Source organism: Neodiprion fabricii, chromosome 1, assembly GCF_021155785.1.
Source record: "Neodiprion fabricii isolate iyNeoFabr1 chromosome 1, iyNeoFabr1.1, whole genome shotgun sequence".
Classification (NCBI taxonomy): domain Eukaryota; kingdom Metazoa; phylum Arthropoda; class Insecta; order Hymenoptera; family Diprionidae; genus Neodiprion; species Neodiprion fabricii.
The window spans coordinates 11,626,821-11,646,825 of NC_060239.1; the positions used below are offsets into that span (position 1 = coordinate 11,626,821).

At 37.7% G+C, this 20,005-nt stretch overlaps 1 protein-coding gene across 1 annotated transcript in view; it reads right to left on the reverse strand.

Annotated features, from left to right (window-relative positions):
• Positions 1 to 17,538, reverse strand: part of LOC124185734 — a 110,572-nt gene extending 93,034 nt beyond the window's left edge. Inside the window, exon 1 of the mRNA XM_046576840.1 lies at positions 15,859 to 17,538. Within this exon, the coding sequence (XP_046432796.1) occupies positions 15,859 to 16,096 (238 nt within the window). The 5' untranslated portion in view covers positions 16,097 to 17,538. The remainder of the gene's footprint in view (positions 1 to 15,858) is intronic.
• Between the last annotated feature and the right edge of the window lie 2,467 nt (positions 17,539 to 20,005).

The following is a 20,005-nucleotide window of genomic DNA, read 5'->3' on the forward strand; positions in this document are numbered from 1 at the left end:
CTTCAGTCACCATACGACAATTTGTGTGTACCTGTAGCCTTGCTCACTGACTAAAAGTAGGTTACAGATACAAGTTGCGAAGCGCTGCTTGCGTACCTGGTAAATAAAGTCAAAACAGTTTTTTACCGCAATGATTAACAGTCTCACATTACTCAAATATTGAATGAAGTATATTATATTTACGGATAAACCAAAATTAGCGGTTAATTATAATGGCTCGTTAGCTTTTCCCTTCACGTTTTTCACATGTAGTAAATTACGTAATATACCTTCACGAAGATATTCAATTAAGAATTAACGATTACAAAACTTCAAATATTTACGGCGTAAAGCGCGATACAAAACTGCCATTAAGGCCATATAACAGTCCTACCTTTACCGATCGAGCAAACTCACCCTTTTTCTTCCTATATTAAATAAACAAATGAACGAAAAGTGTTCACATTTCATATTTTCGATAAAGTTAGGACTACTACATGACGTTAAAATCCGCATAAGTATAAAATGCCAATAAAACGTGACAAGATGAACATCGATCTCTTTCCAAACACATGAAGCTTTGAGAAAAGTTTTACTTGTACGGAAGAATTGGTGTAAAGACTATTTCTGCAAAAGTAGAAAATGCTCCTTCGGCAATCGTCCTGTTCAATACCTCCGATGTATTGACGGTTACATTATATTGAGCACCACAGGAGGAATTTGATCGATGAAACAAAGGTGTCTAGGCGTCTGTAATGTTTACTAAAGTAAAAATTCCTGTGTGCCTAATACCCATGTCTACGTGGTGTTAAAAGTTTCATTGAGCATTAAACTATTGTCGGCTTAGAGTTATAAATAGCCTGTTGGCGACAATGTTGGCATAATATAAGGGACCAGTTACCGAGCTACGAGGTACTACCTACATTATCTATGTTCGTTAGACGTGGTTGCACTTAATGAAGTGAGTAGCATCCACGTGCCCATTTTACAGGTGGACGAACTTTTTCCTTTGCAGTCGAAAAGAATGTCGAGTACTCGTGAACTTTAACACAGATATTTGCGACATGATTTAGAGTGCCCGAATAAAAGTTCGCAGGAAAGATTCCGGCACTGCTGATCAGAGTTTTCGTAAGACGTTCTACGTAATGTGTGGCCGATCTCTTGTAACTTTACTTTATACATAAATCGGATCGTCACGTGGCAGGCTTATCCCGCGACGGAATCTATTGTATGCACTAGTATTCAAACGAGCAACATTTTTGGATCCTTAATATTTTAAGCATCTAGTGGTCAAAGTTTCACATAGGGTCTTGGGGACTCTATTGAAGTCCGTGAAATTTCATGAAGATCTGAGAAATCTAATGAAACCTCGCAAAGTCATCGAAATCTTATACGCATGAGACATGAACTTGTGAAAAGTCCCACGCAGTTGGATACGAAGCCTTCTAAAGCCTTTTAAATCGTTACGAAGTACCGTGACATGTTATGAAGTTTCACGGAGTCCCGTAAGTCTTATGTCGCCCTGATATAGTAACTAGTACTGTACATTACAATACATAATTATAATTAATACCTAGATAAAGATAAGATTATTCATTTTCAAATACAACGAGATGAGATGCAAAATAGTTTCTCGTGACATTATGTTTATAGAATGAGGATTTTTTTCATTTTCATCCTGATGATCAATAACGTAACAATAAAAACTGGACATTTTTGATACATTGAAGGTAAAAAATTGTTGGGTCAAAAAAATGTTTCTTTGTTGATGGCAAATAAAATATATGGCTGTTACGGGTAGTAAGTTTCACTTGAGGACAGTAAATAAAAAAATTAAATAAGACTTTGTTCAAACAACAAAATATTTTCCTGGTAGTTTGGCCCGAACAATCTTTTTTCTCAGTAATAGTAGATTTCGAAGACTTTCTTTCAGTAAGGCATTATTATTGAATTATTTATCTTCGCAAAATTACATCGAAGCCGTAGCTCCATGTGACGTCGCCTATGTTCCATTAAGCAGTTTGTCTCATCTCTGTACCGTAACAGAGATGAAAATCAAGATGAAATAAAGCTTTCTAGATAACGTATTCAAAACTGCTAAAAGCTCAAGTGGAGTTCCACAAAATTCCATGAAGCTTCACATAAATCGAATATCATGAAGCCGTGGAAGTCTCATGAAGTTCTATAGAGTTTCATATTGTACAAGCCCTGAAGTCTCTTGAACTCCTCCAATGTATTGAGTCCGATGTACTAAAATTATCAAAACGACTATAACCCATCGAAATGATCAAATTCCCACTGAAAGCATATTACTTTCGTATTATACACTGGCTTATTCCCGTGATGCGCCCTACAGGGACTCCTAATTGTAGGCAAATTAGGGTACGAGATCACTCTGAGCAATTCAAAGTTTCGCCGAGGTAACACATCAGCCGTGCTAACAAAAGAGCATCGGAGCTGTTCTGAGTGGGCTTGTACCCTGATTTGCCCACAATTAGGGGTCCCCATGAAGCGCATCATCCATAAACCTAAATGGAGAAGGACTGCGCGGTCCGTGCACCGAGCTGAAGCCCTAATAAAAAAAAGAAAACAACAGCGGGAGTCCGACCTCTCCGTTGCGCAGTCGAAAGTACGACGAAGAGCCGGACAGGAGAGGAAAGCTATACAGGCAAGCGGGTAGGTATACTTGTGTAAGCTAGGTGTTTCCCTAGTCAAGTCACCGATTAAAGTGAGAGGTAGGACTCCCGCTGTGCCTTTCTCTTTCTAATTAGGGCCTCAGCTCGGTGCACAATCTATCTTTATAAGTCTATATGGCATCGTCGCAATAACCCGATATACGAAACAATACTGCCATTACATCACGCCCAAATAAGGTATATTTGTATAAGCTAGGTGTTACCCTAGCCAAGTCACCGATTAGAGTGAGAGGTTGGACTCCCGCTGTTCCTTTCTCTTTCTAATTAGGGCCTCAACTCGGTGCACAGTCCACGGACTTACATACAGGTCTGGCAACTCCGCCAAAATTTCAGTGGTGGGGGTGTTCTCTTATTGAAGCACCGATCGTTTCGCCTATTGACCACGAGTGTCGCTGCGACAGAGGGATGCAGGCTGTCTGAGAGAGACGGAAACAGGTTTAGCCTGCATCCCGTGCTGCATCCCTCTATTGCAGCGAAACTCGTGGTCACTAGGCGAAACGATCGGTGCTTCAATAAGAGTACATACCCCCACCACCGGAGTTGCCAGACCTGTATGTAAGACCGTGGTACAATCTATCTCCGGTATACGAAACAATACTGCCAACACATCACGCCCAAATAACATCGCTGTTCCGTAACACCTGAATCGTGTGACATTTCAATTTAAAATCGCGTCCACTTGAAATATCTGGCTATTTGAATAAAACATTTCCTCCGTCACGGTCGACGGCGGGCATCAGGTATACGCACCTATGTGTGGATGCATACCTATACGCTCTCCAGCCATCCCGTAAGCACGTGGTAAATCTTGGAGGTCACGAGCAGGACGGACCGCAGAAGCTGGCCGTCGTATGTGCACGCCTACACCTCCCCGCGTAAACAAGATATGACGTCATCCGGTTATTTACGATATGCCGGGAGACGTTCGGGTTCGGCGATATTCAACGGCTGGCTCTCTCGCATCATTATGCGCGGCTGGGTGATGTGATGCCAGCGTGGTTGGGTGTAGCGTCTGTTATTATGATGCGTGCGTATGAATGCAGGCGTGCGCGGCTGTGCGTGTGCTTTTGATACTCGCGTGCTGCACGCATCAGGGATCACGCGATTTCATTGTACCTCTCTGTTGGCTTTGAAAGTCTGAAATGACTACTTCGTACACTGGTACTACCCTGGTGAAAATTTCAATGACTAGGAATTTTTACAGAAATCGGAACATTTCGTATTAGATCGCACAGAATTGTAGATTTGCGTAGTTTTTCACAAACAATTGTTGATTTTCTCTCAAAATTGTACAGTGTATTGTTGATTTTTTATGAAAAAATTACAAATTCTTATGACAAATTATGTTTGTTCACAATTTTTTGTAAAAAATTATAAGTAATATTCCAAATTCCCTAAAAATTGGTAGACAAAGTTGTTTTCACCAGGGTAGCCCGTGTTGGATCGGTTATTTTCGCCGAATTCCAGCCGGCAGTTGTTTCAAATTCATAAACAATCTTTCCTGTTTCCGTGCACATATTTTCAAAATTACGCGAGTATTTTACAAGAGTACATATGAAGTCGATATTCAAAATTCTCCGACACCTCTCGAGTGTGCGGTGAACGCAACGTGTTCCATGTGGACTTAGGTTATGCAAGTGTATAATATACGACTCGCGTACCATTATAGCGAACAGAACGGACAGAACTTCTTTGTCAAATGGCAATCTGGCGGTTTGTGGACACGTTCCTTATATCACGTAGATGTTTTTTTTTTTTTATATCTGCGTTGAATGACTTCCGGGAAGGTTGAGGAAACCAATTTTGAAATTGACTAGCCGCGGAATGAATTATAACGATTCAAACTAAAGGATGTAGAAATCGTTGTTTGTCAGAAACAAATGATTCTTCAACTATCAGTATGAATCAGTTACACTACAGAAATATAAGTTTGTATTTGATAAACCTCGTTTTACTTTACATGACTGTTATACTACATTAAATCTGACCTAACCTAACCTAACGATTGACGAGTTTGTAGCAAAAGAAAATCAGTTCAAATGATCATAGCTTTGAGCCTTCAACCCTACGTCAACTTCTCCTACGTATACCTATCACATAATAAAGTTTGAATTTAAATTACTTATTTAACAACAGAGTCTCATAAAAGAAAAATTAACATCAATCACGAAAAATTAATGCATGTTCGCTAATAATCAATTTCAAAGGCGATCCTTTAATATTTTGCCTTTGATGTATGCGACTGAATAAAAGAGACCGATTGAAATTTCGTTAAAACGGAATAAAATAAGAACAAAAAACTGTTGGCACAAAAACTGTTTTGAGTGCTAACTGCAGGCATCCCGCATTGTTATGTTTCGTTTCTTTTCGCTGTTTTCTTTTGTAGGCTGTATAATGGATATTCAAAGTAATGCCTGAACGTTAATTTCGACATGATATTGCAAATTTGAAAGATCAACAAAAGCCTCCTTCACACATATATAATTTAGCGTACGTGCCAACATTGTACCTACACATATATAAATTTCCTTGTAAGAAGAGATGGAACGCGAAACTATACATCTATAACAAACATGTTTAATTAGAACTTCCTCCGCAATCGCTACATACAGATATTTGCAGCTACAGAGCAGGCAGGAGAAAGGATTCTTCAATTAATCGTCAGACAGTCGCAGAAAATTGCAGCAACCGTGCCTCTTGTAGCTAGAATTACAGATTGCACCTTACAAATTGATCGGGAGTTGCGTCATGGAATTTTTTGCAAAACTCATACCGTAAAAACGAAATTTTACAGTAAGCCTTATAAAAACCAGGACAGATGAGAATACGATCGAATAACAAACGATATATTTCGAACACCGTACATTACCGGTGATGGAAAATTTCTCTTGCAAACTTTTGCACCGTCTCAATTTCCGATGTAAAGGCGTATCGATTTTACGAGTGAAAACAACATCCGATACACGAAACATATAATGCTGTGAAATTATTGTTGTTGTAAAGAAATCTGAATGTTTATCGCAGCTATAACTAGAGGAAGGAAAGCGAAGACCAACTCTCTCGCGAATCTTCCGGTCACTTGCGCACGTATATCTACCTACCTGCTATACTTGCGGAATGTGAAATTAGTATCCTGAACATGCCTCTACGCGCTCTGAAGTTTACCGCTCCGAGCCTTGTTTATATTTTAAGTAAGCGCTGGCAGGGTACGAGATAGAAATCTCTGCAGCAGCTGATATCGTGGCATGGTCGATGCAAGGTGCTCAGCTGTGCCTACCTACGTGTATGGTGGTTGTATGGTGGTTGCACGGTGCATCGAGTTCGACGTTACCTCCGCAGATTTCAATGGTTCGTCTGTTTTTCATACAGGCGTAGCAGCCGCGATTACGTAACCGCAATGTTCTGTACCACTCACATTGGTAATGACGATTAAAATTCTTTAAACATCTGCACAGTCGAGAAGCGCAGGATATTAAGCGTGTGGCATCTTAACCGAGCTTGGGATACACGATGAACGGTCTGGTCACAAAAGTGTAGATTACGGGGAAAAAATTCGGTACTTATTAAAATGGAAAAGCCTGACGTCTTTTCAATGGCTTGATGAACTCATTCGGTCGCAAATGTTCATTTGACTGTAAAAGCTGTAACGAATAAATGCATTATACGAATGGAAGGGAAAAAGTTGTTTGCAACAGAATCAATGTGCCTTGTTGTACGGATGTAAGGTCGCTGGATGTTTACAAGTTTACATTTGTAAACGAATAAGCTTCGTTCGATTGAATGGAAGTTGCCTTCGTCAAGATATGTATATAGATATATACTGAGAAACAAATATGTTCAACATAGCCCTCAACCTTGTGCATAATAAGACTCTGAAGATGTCATCTCAACAACAGACACTTAGTATTTTGGGTCAAGTGCACCGTAAAAGATAGTTGAGGACGTACACAATCACGCAAATTATTGATAGTATACATATATGGCCATATTTTTCCTCTTACACCAGCGCTGAAAATTGATTCTGTAGAAATTAATATAAGGAAAGTAAAATTCAGTACGAGATAACAAATTGCTTATAGGTGATGAAATAGTCAACGAATTATGTTATAGTCGAAATGGTGTAAGAAAAACTACATACGTAATAACACGTGCATGTTCAATAAAATATAATACTTTTTTTAAAAGATAACCTACTGTTTATGTTGATAATGTAAATCAATCAGTACTGCTGTTCTTCCCGTGAACGTAATAAACTATCTAACCAAACACTAAGTGGCTTCGTAAATTGTGCCTGTTGTTTTTTAAATTTCCAAAGTATTCGATCGAAAGCAGCAGTGATTATTAGTATTTTTTTTTTTTTTTAAATTACGAATACTTGCATTCATTAATATTTCTGGAATGCCTGAGTTTTTGGTCGTTTTTGCAACCGATCATCAGAGTATAAATCTACAACCAGCTGTTTTGAGTTCAAAATTGAAAAAGTAAATTCTGTCAAAATATATTCACAACAGTATAAAAGATCGGCGCAATATTCCGTAGTTAAATATCGATAAATTTTTACGAAAACGAAGTTCGGTAACATTGAAATTTATTTTTTCTTCATATCTATTTTCTCTGATGCTCGTAACATTTCAATTAGCCATAAGGTACCTACGGAATTAATCATAATGCCAGACTATACGACGTGTAAGAAATTTAAATACGCATAATAAGCCGGAGTATTGAATTTGCAGGATAAATAAATACACAAATACCTAACAATTTTTTATTCTTAAACGGTGCTACTGTGTAATCTCGTAGCGGTCGAGACGGCGGTGTCGAATGTTGCGAGACGTTATTTTGAAAAGGCCAAGGTGCTAGAAGTCAAAACCATATCAGGCACAGAAACGAAACGAGTCGAACAAGAAGCACTCACGGCATACTTTATTATCGAAGAGCCGCGGACACCGGCCGGTGCGTATTATACCTGCCGATGTAGGTATACGAACCAATGCCCGACACACACAACGTCTTGCCGAAGTGCTGAAACCGCTTTATAGTTATATAGATATACATTCTTGTCTTTACGAGTGTTTACCTCTGAGTCTGCTTATAAAAGAGAACGATATGAGAGGAGACACGGAGCGGAAGAGGGAGGGTGGGAGAGAGAGAGAGAAAGAGAGAGAGAGGGAGAGAGAGAGAGAGAGAGACGAGGCTGAGATAACTCGCAGCACGTGCTAGTCACGCTAAATAAGTATAGTAGTTGACTGTCAGTAAGAAGTACACAGCCGGGCTGCAGATGTAACAAATAGATTTGATTCATTTGAATTTACGTGCTGCGAATGCATATTTTCGCCCACGATTCGCCTATATGTGATGTATATATTGCCGATTGGTGATGAGGCTGAAGTTGGTAACGTTAACGTAGCGAAACATCGGGAGAGAAAATCATTATTTACTCAATTTTAGAACGACTTTCAAGGAATTGGCTTTTGTAAATAAGGGTATGTTTTTTTCATCATGGTTTGATAAATTTCGGACATTGCTAAGGGTGCGAAGTAGCAATTTTTCCTAAACACGCATCGTTATGGTGATATGCCAAAAGTGAGTCCCGGTGAAAATATTGGACACTTCGCGAAGAGATAAAGATCTGAAATAAATCAATCATAACCAACTTGATAAGATAACTTGTTTTCGATAATATTAATGCCAAAAAGTTGTTAGCAAATTGTTTAAACGAAAATTTGTGTAACCAATCTCTAGTGAAATTGTTTTTATTTCATACACTTAAAATGAATTTATTAATGCTTCTGAATACCTAACAAATTTTTTTTGAATTTTCGGCGATTCCGAAAAATACGTTTTCGAGAATTATAAAAATTTTTAAAATGGATCAAAAGTCCTGAATTTTGGATAGGTAAATGGTTATACATTATACCGAAAATATTTTAGAGGCATGGAACGAATAGCTTCATGAATAGAGCGTTAAAAAATTTTGAAAAATAGAATTATTCAAAATCGTCGAAAATTCCAAAAAAATTATACGTCCCATAACACCTTAAAATAACGTTAGGTATTAATTTCATCCTCACGATTGGCGACGACACTCAACAGCGTGCATTTTAATTATAAAATTAGTGTACGTATCATATTATACGTGTAATATCTGTTGATTTGTATTTATCTTATTTACGGTTAATGTTCTACAGCAACTTGATGCAGTGTTTTTATCAACAAAAAAAAAAACATCCAGCTTTGTTCACTTAATATTTATAACAATTGTACACAATCTCAAGCGACAACATTTATCGATGGTTTATTTTCTCCCAGTGCTGTGGAGAAAGCACGAGCACAGCTGTGATGACACAGGTCAATAACCGAAAATCATCAGAATAAAGACTGGATGTTTAATTTATAAAAATTCTTCTTCTTGTCTTTAGTCTCCGATTTAAACAACCTCTGAAATAAGTATTTTATTTTCAAACAATTGACGAAGGGAGAGAAAGAAATTTAATGATCTAAAGTCGCCATAGCGTGCAGGCGGCATAGTTAACACGCGAAAACAAAATTATAGCTATAATTACGTTTCGGTTATTTACTGGCCACCTCATTTTTTCTCTCTGACGTATTTCCTTGCACGACTTACTTTAGGCCTACCCGTGGGCGTATATGATGACGCAATGATGAAACACATCCGTCGGCTTTAACCTTGCACGAACATAAGTATGCATGTTTTGCGTTCTCGCGTTTAGTTGAAACGTTTGAATTATCCCTGTTATGAATTGTTCTTCTCATTCCTACGAGTACGGCGGCAGCATGTCCATATCAGTTAGCCTGCGGCGTAATGAAAACGTAACAATTAACCTCGTCTCGCCCATCGCCATACCGCAGTTCACGGTGTTGCATCACCGTGGAATTGCAACGCTACGGTGTACGAAAACTAATTTTCCTCGACTTATTACGGATATATCTGTTCTGTATACCGGGACAATCTCTTGAAACTTGAAAATCAACCGCGCATGCGCGAGTTTTATCCGCTGTTCGCGCAGGCTGGCCATCCCGAGTTTCAGCTGTCAAACTGTTTCTGCCGGCGATGTAGTTGATACGAATTTTCGAGGTTAGAATCTCAAGTAATCGAGCTAGTGACTCGGAAAGGTTTGAAAAGCATTTGTTGTTGGGTCGGAGAGTTGATTCTTCAAAGATAGGTCGGAATTTAATGCTTATGCTCTTTGAAAATTCAAACTTATACATTTTGCGTACGTTGGCCCGCCTGCATCGCAAACAAAAATGTCGCTGCGGGAAGAATTCGCCGACCAATGAGATTGAATTATTTGAGGCATGCGTAGTTGATTTTCAAGTTTCAAAAGATTGTCTCGGTATGTACTCGGCATAGATGTTTTACATTTATGTTTGTATCTAGAGATATCGATCTAATCTCAACCCGATATCATATATCATTTAAAGTACAAATGATACTCATAGTCAGAACAAACGTTTCGAAAACCAAAAATTACTCATCGCATCTTATTATTCACGGTGAGGTAAAAAGCATCGATATCCGATACGTGAGCGAGACGTTTGAGCAACATCTGAACGAGGCAAAGCAATATGGCGTCGGAACGGGTGATCAGCTGATTATTGAAATAAATCATACGGATATCAAGACGTATATCATTACTGATTACAAAACACAGCGAGAGGCACTTTTCTCATTGAATGCAAGCAATGCGACTCGCTCAGAATTGCAGGTAGTATTACTTTCGCGCTCGGACGACGGTTTTAAAATAATACATAATATCGTTACCCATAATGCATCGGAACGAACACTCGATTAGTGATAACGCGTAAAGCTGTGATCTCTTGATTGAAATGTATTCAAGGTCAAACAAAATCTAAAAATGTACAACGTCAATACACCAAAAAGTGAGATCGAATGATGTTTCGCTGATAAAATTAAACTTATTTTCACTTTTGACCGTCTCATTACGACAGTCATTGCGATACGAACGTTATCGAATATTCGCATTTGTAATTTATCACCAAAGCCCGGTGTGCACAACCATTGGTATGCCTGCGATTGTGAGTCATTGTTTGAATTAAATTACGAGTACATAACCGATATAATAATAACGTTCGCGCGATATCCACTATTTGTGAATTTCCAATAACATTCACCATGAATGTGTGTATATCACACATGTGTAATATTTATCAACGAACAATATCTAGCTCGAGTTCCGCCATGCCTGAGATATATCGGCTTCAACGTTACGTAGCTAGAAGTTTTAAATTCGTAGTTTGAGCGTAGACTAGCGACGATACACACGTACACATACCTCGTGGAATATTCCGCGGATAGCAAATCGCGCGTGGAATTCGCACAACACATTATCAAACCGACAGTCAGCCATCGTCGCCGACACGTCTAGGTATATTATACGAAGCCGCAACCATGTTGGCAGTTCTCGTACGGCGCGTAACAGCTAGGTTTTCAAACTGTACGCACACTCGTGCATGCTTGGCTATGCATACACCACCGGAATTAAATACTCTCGCACAGAGGCGTGTATAATGCATCGTCTATTGTTCACCGGCGCTAATTACGCAACAACTGTTATTACTGCGGCGAAGCAAAGCAGCTGATAGGGTGGACGAATGTTATTAGCCACGTGCATCGTACCTGTGATACACGTATACGCAGTTATATATACGTTTAAGCGTACAGTGGTTTTGCGGAATACGCATCACGCGTGACTGAAAACAAAGAAAAAAAAAAAAAATGTTCGGATCTCTATGATTGCGGAGTATCTTCATAATAACTGTTTTTCACTTCTTTAGTTTTCAAATTGGGATACAGAGGGATATGGAAGAAAGCTTTGAATCTTAACGTTAGTCCCAAAGAAGTGCTTAAACATCGATCCGACAGTTATGAAACCTCAAATCCGGATGGTTAGTATATCCAGAACAATTCGTACGAAATTTGCAAATAAATTACGTTCGCACCACAAGTTTGAAAAATTTGAATAACAGTTGTGTATTTTTGCAACAAAGTTTTTATATGATCGTGAATTAGCTGCCGAATTCACACGGAACGTACAGCGATTCCGCTTTACTGTGCGAAAATTGTAATCTTACTCCAATTCTGCGTAGAAAATCTGTACCGTATTTATAAACGTTTTCAAGAGCATACGTATAATAGTTGCTATAACTAACACGTAGCTGTGATACTTGTAGTACCAATTATCTCAACACGAACCCCGCATGCGAATCCGGACTATTCGTACCATTCGTATAGTTTAAGTATTCAAGTAATTCAAGTGCTCCAACTATTCGAATAGTTCTGATAGTTGAGATAGTACGGATAGTCGGGACTCGAGTACTCGAGCTATCCCGTATAGTCCGGATACTCGAATTTGAAACGTTGGATCGAGTGGATCCGGGTTGTTCGGATAAACCGGATATTCGAAAAAGTGGTAACTCTAATTTGAACCTAAAATAAGACTTGATTATTTTTCACCTGTATCTATGTACACATACAATGATGTAATATTATTTTGAGTTTAGCCTGATCTTGAATTATAATATTACATACGTCATTAAGTTTCTTTTTCAACTTAAAGTTTTTTCTATGATAGAACTGCGGTTCGCGAGGGAATCGTCACGTGTAAATTCACTGTACGTACAACACCTATATGTATAATACGACACGCTGTGTGCGAGAATTTCGAAGGAGGAGGAGGAAAACATCGGGAGAGAATCATCCTTGACGAGATTTTATGTTGTAATAGAAGAACTTTGAATCACGCTCCTTCCCACGCTAAATTATTTGTAGCTCCGCATGTAACGCGAATTTTATTCTTGCAGGTTGGATTCTCCGTTGCTTGGTGCTCCTTTATTTTTAATCCCGCCTCGCCGTGATCTGGCAATTGGATAATCAAATTTACGACGATTCTCACGTGCAGTATTCAAACAGGAACAGGAAAATGTATGAAAGAATTTGAATCTTTTTTTTCCATGTATTTTTTCCCATTATTTTTTGGATTCGTCTTGCCTATTTATTATCCTCTCACGAGGGCATAAAGAAAAACTCTATGAAATCTGCCGGTTTCCTTGTTTAATCAGCTGTTGAAAGCTAAATTCTCGCAACATTATTTACTGAATTTGTAAATGGAAGAAATCCACTCACATTGTATTGTTCATAAAAAATATCAGTCGTCTCTTTATACACAATATATATATGCTGTATAAAAATTTAGCCTGCTGATATAAAAAAATGTCACCTAATTATGGCAACAGCACCGTCAGATTATTATAGCAATATTATTCTCAGATAGCAGTCTTGTGTGGTTTACGAGATCCAAATCATCCCTCCCATAATTTGCTATGGTTATATATTCTTTCATCCATACTCATACACGTTCAAATCTTCTCTCAAAATTTAGTATGGGACTGAATAGTGAAGAATTAAAACGATGTAAAACTGAGCTGTAGGATTTGGTATAATCATTAAACATTCGGGCATTTGTTTGTTAGATCATCCCTGTCCCACTTTTTGTGTTGAACGCAAAAATCATGAGAAGAAATGAGGCTGAAGTTAGTAACGTTGACGTAACGATACATCAGGAGTAAAAATCATTATTCGGCAATTTTAGAATGACTTTCAAGGAGTTGGCTTGTTAAAATCAGTGTATATTTTGTTTATGGCGTACTAAATTTTGGAAAGTCATGAAGGCGCGATTTAGCGATTTTCCCAAACCTGCTGAAAATGACCTTGTCTTGAATCATATAATGTTATAACAGAAATCGATGTGTAATTTATTACACGATTTATCGTGTCAATATGAGAAAAATTTATAAAAAATTACGTAATAAATTATAAGAGCAAGAATCATAAAATACGTTAAATCAAAAATCGTGTATAGTTAACTATATAATTTTTTATCTTGTACGATTCGCATTTTTCTGATTCATTACGTGATTTTTTATATATTTTTCTCGAATTTATACAATAAATCTTGTAATAAATTACACGTTGATTTCAGTTATAAAATTCCATATTATTTTCAGTCGGGTAAACACGTATCGTTACAGTAACTTTACTAACTTCATCCTCATGGCAAGAATTAATGCTTCGCTGGGTCGGTATTGCGAATAAAAAAATCAAATTGCAGTAGAAGTGATCGCGTAACGCGGTTGAAAATAACCAATCAAACATTATGGTTGCCTTTTAGAGAATATTTACGTTTTACCGTAACAGTTGAAATAAATCGTATCATTTGGACAAAGCGTGCTGATTGGTCTAGGAGCCATTGGGAATTAAGTGAAGAGAGAATGGGTCAAGGGAAGAGAAGAACAGTGGCCAATGCTGATAAGGAAGACAAAGTTGGACGAAAATAATATTTTAGGACGAACGATTTCCTCATGCAATCGCTTTTCTTATACCAATAGTATGTAACCGCAGGTACGTTTTAATCGTAACGGTTTCCGTAGAGTGTGAAAGACGAGTGTAGCAGATTGCGAAATATCTTGAATAAGTTTATCCTCGTTTGGCGGAACTCAATTTTCGAAAGATCTGATTTCTAAGTTCCATCAAGCTTGCGGTTCCCCCTTTCCATTATTAGTCTTCTCTATCCGACACTTGGTATTTCCCGGTGATTCGATATTACATTTTGTGGTATCAAAGAAAGTGGAATTGAATCACGCGGCCGTTCTCTTTGTGTTATCTTTGATATGCTCAAAGTTCTGTGAAAGTTACGTCTACCGCAGAAGTGAAATAATAAAAACTGAAAACGAGAAGAAGAATAATAGAACAAGGATAAACATGCAAGAATTACTTCAAAGGAATCGCATGATGGAAAGAGATTCTCACCAAGTTTTGCAATCGCCAACTTCGCGTTCTTTCGCGTGATAAAATTATACCAGCTTTGCATGTCTGTCTGTATTTCACGTAGCTATACGATTTTGAAAGCACAACATTTTTATAATCCTGGTACAGACACTTTTCTGAAGAATTCAGCCGTGACCTTCATCGTGAAACGATCGGTTCTTCACGATTAGGATGGAAATTCAATAACACAGAGCTTTGTACCGAATCTTTCGATGAGAAAATTTTTTACGCACTTTTCGAGATGTTTAATTTTGCTCAAAAAAAGGATTGCTTCGCTGACAATTATACGAAAATCATTCCAGCAGTTCTTACTTTCATTGATAATATTTTTCAACGAAAGAGAAAAAAAAAGTTCCAAGACCGATTCATTTCGCAGAACTATAATCAATCTCTCTTCCTGAAACACGGACAAAATCACCTTCGAGCTAGCTGGAAATCGTTAATTGTAGTACAGACTGATGTCAAATGTGACGACATTGCACTATCTGAAGGTCGGTAAGTATCGGAGCGAAGAGAGCGGATAATAAGAAGAAAAGAGATAATTTCGATATGCATTTCCAGGAGTATAATCCAACCCCGCCGACAGTAAAGACGTTAACAGGAACTTGGGACAATAAGGATGAACATCTAATGGGACACTGAGCACCAATTAACCGATTTTCGATATGACACTTCATGCACTCTGAATCGTCAATTATTGAAAGTTTGTCCATATTTTCGCTACTCTATACTATAACACAAAATCTACACGTAGACCTTACTCTGTATTCTACGTCATCATAAAATGATCGACGACGGGAAGTCACGAACAAAAACATTCGACGGATGTAAAAGCAAATTATTATCCTGACATTTTTCCAACGCACCTGAAGTTCAGGCACATCGAATTTGACCGAAAACCCAAGTCGCTGCTGGAACTGAGATTCTACGATAAATTTTTAAAGAGTAACCGGAACCCAGAAAAGTTATCGACTAAATATCAGAGCAGTGCATTCGTTGATTATTGATACGGTTTTTCGACGAGTCTGAAGCTAGTAACGTCAACGTAACGAAACATGCCAGGCATAAAATCATTACCGTGGAAATTTCTGAATGACTTTCAAGGGAGTTGGCTTTTAAAAATGTAAGTATATCTCGCTTATCATGGTTCATAAAATTTCAGACGATCCTGAAAAGTGCGAGGTAACGATTTCTCCTAAGCATCCATTGTTGGAATAACGTTACTGACTTCATCCTCATGTTCTTCGATGAAGTTCTATCTCTTTTAATTTAAATCCCCGTTTTTTGGCGAGGTGTATTCGATTCGCTCCCACTGACCTTTTCTGCGTCCGAAGGGTCCGAAGAACGTGCTGCTTTTGCCGATGACATTGTCGTCGATGTACTTCAACAGTTTGGTGGTGTCTTCGCCCTTCTTAACGGCGATAGATTTTACGGGGCGAGGCGGAGTCCTAGGCAAGGCACTCTGCAGGGGCAGAGATTCCTCCGACAGGGAGTTGATCCTGCGCTGCGAACCACCCCAGTTTTTCGAACTGGATATCTTCACGGAACAGCTCATCCTCTCATAGTATGCGGGATTACAACTGTCGCGAATTCAACCAAATTCACCAATTCAAATATCACTGTGTAATATCTTAAATCGATTAATTATACGACGTTTTTATCCTCGAGTTTTTGGATTTTCACAAAACTTTTTTACCGACTGAACCACGCTGTTTTACCGACTAAACTAGCGAGCAGTTGTCTTTACGATTTCTACCCGTCGAGGTGACGAGGACGACTCACTTAATCCTCAACGATTTTGGACGGGGTTTTGCAAGATAAATATAAGAATATAGACGAACAATCCCGAGGATGTGATCTCTGCATATATAATAGTCGCAAAATCATAAACGCGAACGACGTAAAGTACCGGCAAAATATTTCAAATATCTCGGAAAAGCTGCAAGCTTTTACAATCGAACAAACGACGCGAGATATATTTTTTTACCGCTTTCCGTTTCGATAATGTACTGCGTGACAATAAATATTAATTGATAGATGTATATTTTGTAAGACACTTGAATTTATTGAATATTATTATCACTTGGTATTCTTATTGCAGATTTCACATATAATGTAGGTGGGTACCTTAAGTATCGATTCAATAAACCAATTTCATTTATGCTCCGCGCTATTATTGTACTCGATACTTTTTCTTCTCTTATTCAATCATCAACATTTTTTATCCACAATTTATTTTCACTTTGTTTCACTGTGTATTCTTCAATCCAACGAGCACTATAATTGTTTAAAACACGAATTCTCACAAAAACGAATCGCGAAGTCAACTTCGAGTTATTAGTGGTAGAATAATTTGACCTGGCACCAGTACAATATTATGGCATCCCAATCAGCGAGACGAGTTTCCCAATCTGCCGCAACTGATCTGCATCGTTAAAAGATTTTTCCTTTTATTCAAACACCCGTGGTATTAAACGAAAACCGTGAGCGCACTTTTTCCACCTTAAACGGACAATCCCGAGCTGTTTCCAATGTGCAATTTGAATTACGATCAACGTTACAAACGCAGCTTTAAAGTCGAAGCACCAAAAGTCGTTTTCAACAAATTTGTCTTGACTTTTTTTGATTCTCAAATATCCAATATCATCTTCAATTCGAATTCACCATCGATCATCAATTTTAAACAATATGGCGGATAATCCAGAAACAGTAAAGAATTATAATAGTTTTCTTGCCTTATTCGTCTTTTGTTTTTTAAATCTTCATCTCCTCCTTCTTGTTTGATCCCTCCTCACTCTTTCTTTCACTTTGTATTTTCCTTTCGTTCTTTATGCGTCTGGCTTTTAAACTGCCGACGCGTGATCGAGTTGCGTGCTAGCGTGTGTTTCTATGTGTATGTGTGTGTATGTGGGTGTGGGTGTTTCTCGTTTTATCGAGAAAACAAACGTGATAAGTCCGTGCAGCCACTACGAGCGTCTTACCGAGACTGGCAGTCTGCTCGTAAATGTCCCTCCCGCCAGACTCTGAGCATCTATGACGTCACGGTTTAGCGCACGCGCTCAGCGACCATTTTCTACCTTGTGGGAATGGAGCGAATATCTCTCCGCGACCAGCTCTCGTTGTCCGATATCGTTAGATCATCGCATTATCGACGAAAAGTTAATGAATAATCGGCTATCGACCGTGGCTTTGATTATATGCGCATTTCGAATTTATTTTACAATTTTTCTCCGATATCAACTCAAAAGAATAAGTCATGAGAAAAACTTGTGGAAACACACTCGTTTATTGCGTTTCCCGACGTCTGGTGAACGAGACTTCCCGATTTCCTCAGACGAAACTGAATTATTACGGAATCCGTCTGAAACACATCGAAGAATTTACGGAGTGACACTTTCCATGGTTTCAGAGTGGAAGAAAAAAGAAATTATGAGCAGAAAAGCACAGCAGAACTTAGTCTACTAATTAGTGATGGCTACCAAGCTAAAAATAATCGACTCGATTAAATCCGTAACGATAGATCGATTATTTCATATTTTTGTTAGCAACGACGCATTTCAAAACAAAGTTCCGTAAATCTTAGTACGTAGTCTTAATGGCGTTAAGTTTTTTGATAATTTATGGTTTCATTAAAAATACTCTTCAATTTCAGGTAAAAATATACGTTTATATTTCACTAATCATACCAAATCGATTATTCTTCAAACTCGATTAATCGACCGACTTAAATTTAATGGATTATTTTTGGTCATTTTTACACTACTAATAAAATCTTTCTTGGAATCGTCCATATACATATTTCATCCTTTCTTTACTCCGAAAATATTCGAACTTTCATTCTATACCCTTTTATTGCAAAACAATCCCTTCATCAAATCTATATCGTTTCTACTACATCTGATCTATTTTTTAAATTTGATTCAATTTAATTTCAAACGCGATGAAACAAATCACCCGCGTCTTTGTCTTTGTCGTCCAGCTCATGTCTTGTTTTTATATCGATCCTCTCTCACTGATTCAATGAATCTTTTTTTCGCGTGCAACTCTTTTTGCACAACATGCTGATTTATAAGAAAAAATAATTTCAACTACGCTTGAAATGAAGATCTGGGAAAAATCGTCGAGTGTTATTTCAGCCCACGAAAACTATAATCTTGCAAATCGTACAAAATATCCAAGATATTGACGGGAAACGTGGCCCAGTTTACGAAGAGAGCTCCATATGGCGCATACGTTATCCGTTCGCAGGACAAAGAACTAGACTCATACGGCGATATAAACGGAGGCCTTATTCGTGAGCCAGGCGGGTGTGCCACTCCACTGATTAATCATCGATCATGTTTCGACTTAGAAAAATGTAATGCGATTAAATTAGCATTTTTTAAAGTAATCAGTGTAGCTTTTCTAATGACATTTTCGTAACTATTCAACTTATTTATTTGCTACGCTTTTTTTTTTATTCAGAAATTTTGTTCATTTTGTTAATTTGAATATAAAATCATCAACGTACGGCACAATCAAAATATTTATTGACCGAAAGCCAATATCGATTATTTAAACGTTTGAATTATTCGATTTATCCGCATTCTTTAAAATTTCTAAACTTTCATAGATACATCCTAAATTGTTTAAGCACAAAATTGAAACAATTTGATATTATTCTATGCTTATCGCAAATTTCTATAAAATTAATTGAGAATCTCTAAATTTATTGCAATTTGTATGCCGCCTGTAACTTTTAAAAACTCTCCGAGAACCTGTAAAAATGTTTCAACTTTGGTACTAATAATTTGGTACAGATGTTGAAATAAAAATTGTTACGGTACGGTAAGCATAATATAAAAAGACGTTTGGGTTTGAATTTTTTGTTTTAAGCGATTGATTAAATCATCAGTTCTCCTATACGAGAAATTGGCTTTGGCCAATTATTTCTGAAATTATAAAACTCTTGTATTTTTCGAACATCAATGACTTGAAATTGGAGTCACGTTTAATTTTGTTTAGAAAATCGAATATTTTGGATAAACGAGCTATGAACTAGACGACGACGATAAAAGGGTGAACCTGTATACTACATATACGAGTATATATTCGTTTGTGTTGCACAGATATGCGTGATACGTCCGTGTGACGTACACATTTCAGCTGACCTAATAACCACGCAGCCTCCTAGCTATTTTACTATTTTTGTCAATGGCAGTTGCCACTACGCAGTGGCGAATAGTGACAAAGAACAAAGAAATTCATTCAAAATTCAATGCGGTCTAGCTCAGAAATTGCTCTATGCATTTGCCACGGTGTAAAAAAATTATTATCAATAGTAAAAATTAGTTCTAATGCCAAAAAAATTAATATCGAGACAATGTTTTTCATCGATCTTTTGGATACTTTTTTTCACATTTTGTCAGATACTGGGATTGTTACTTACGTACTAGTTACGGTAAACTTTGGTCAGTTTTTTTAA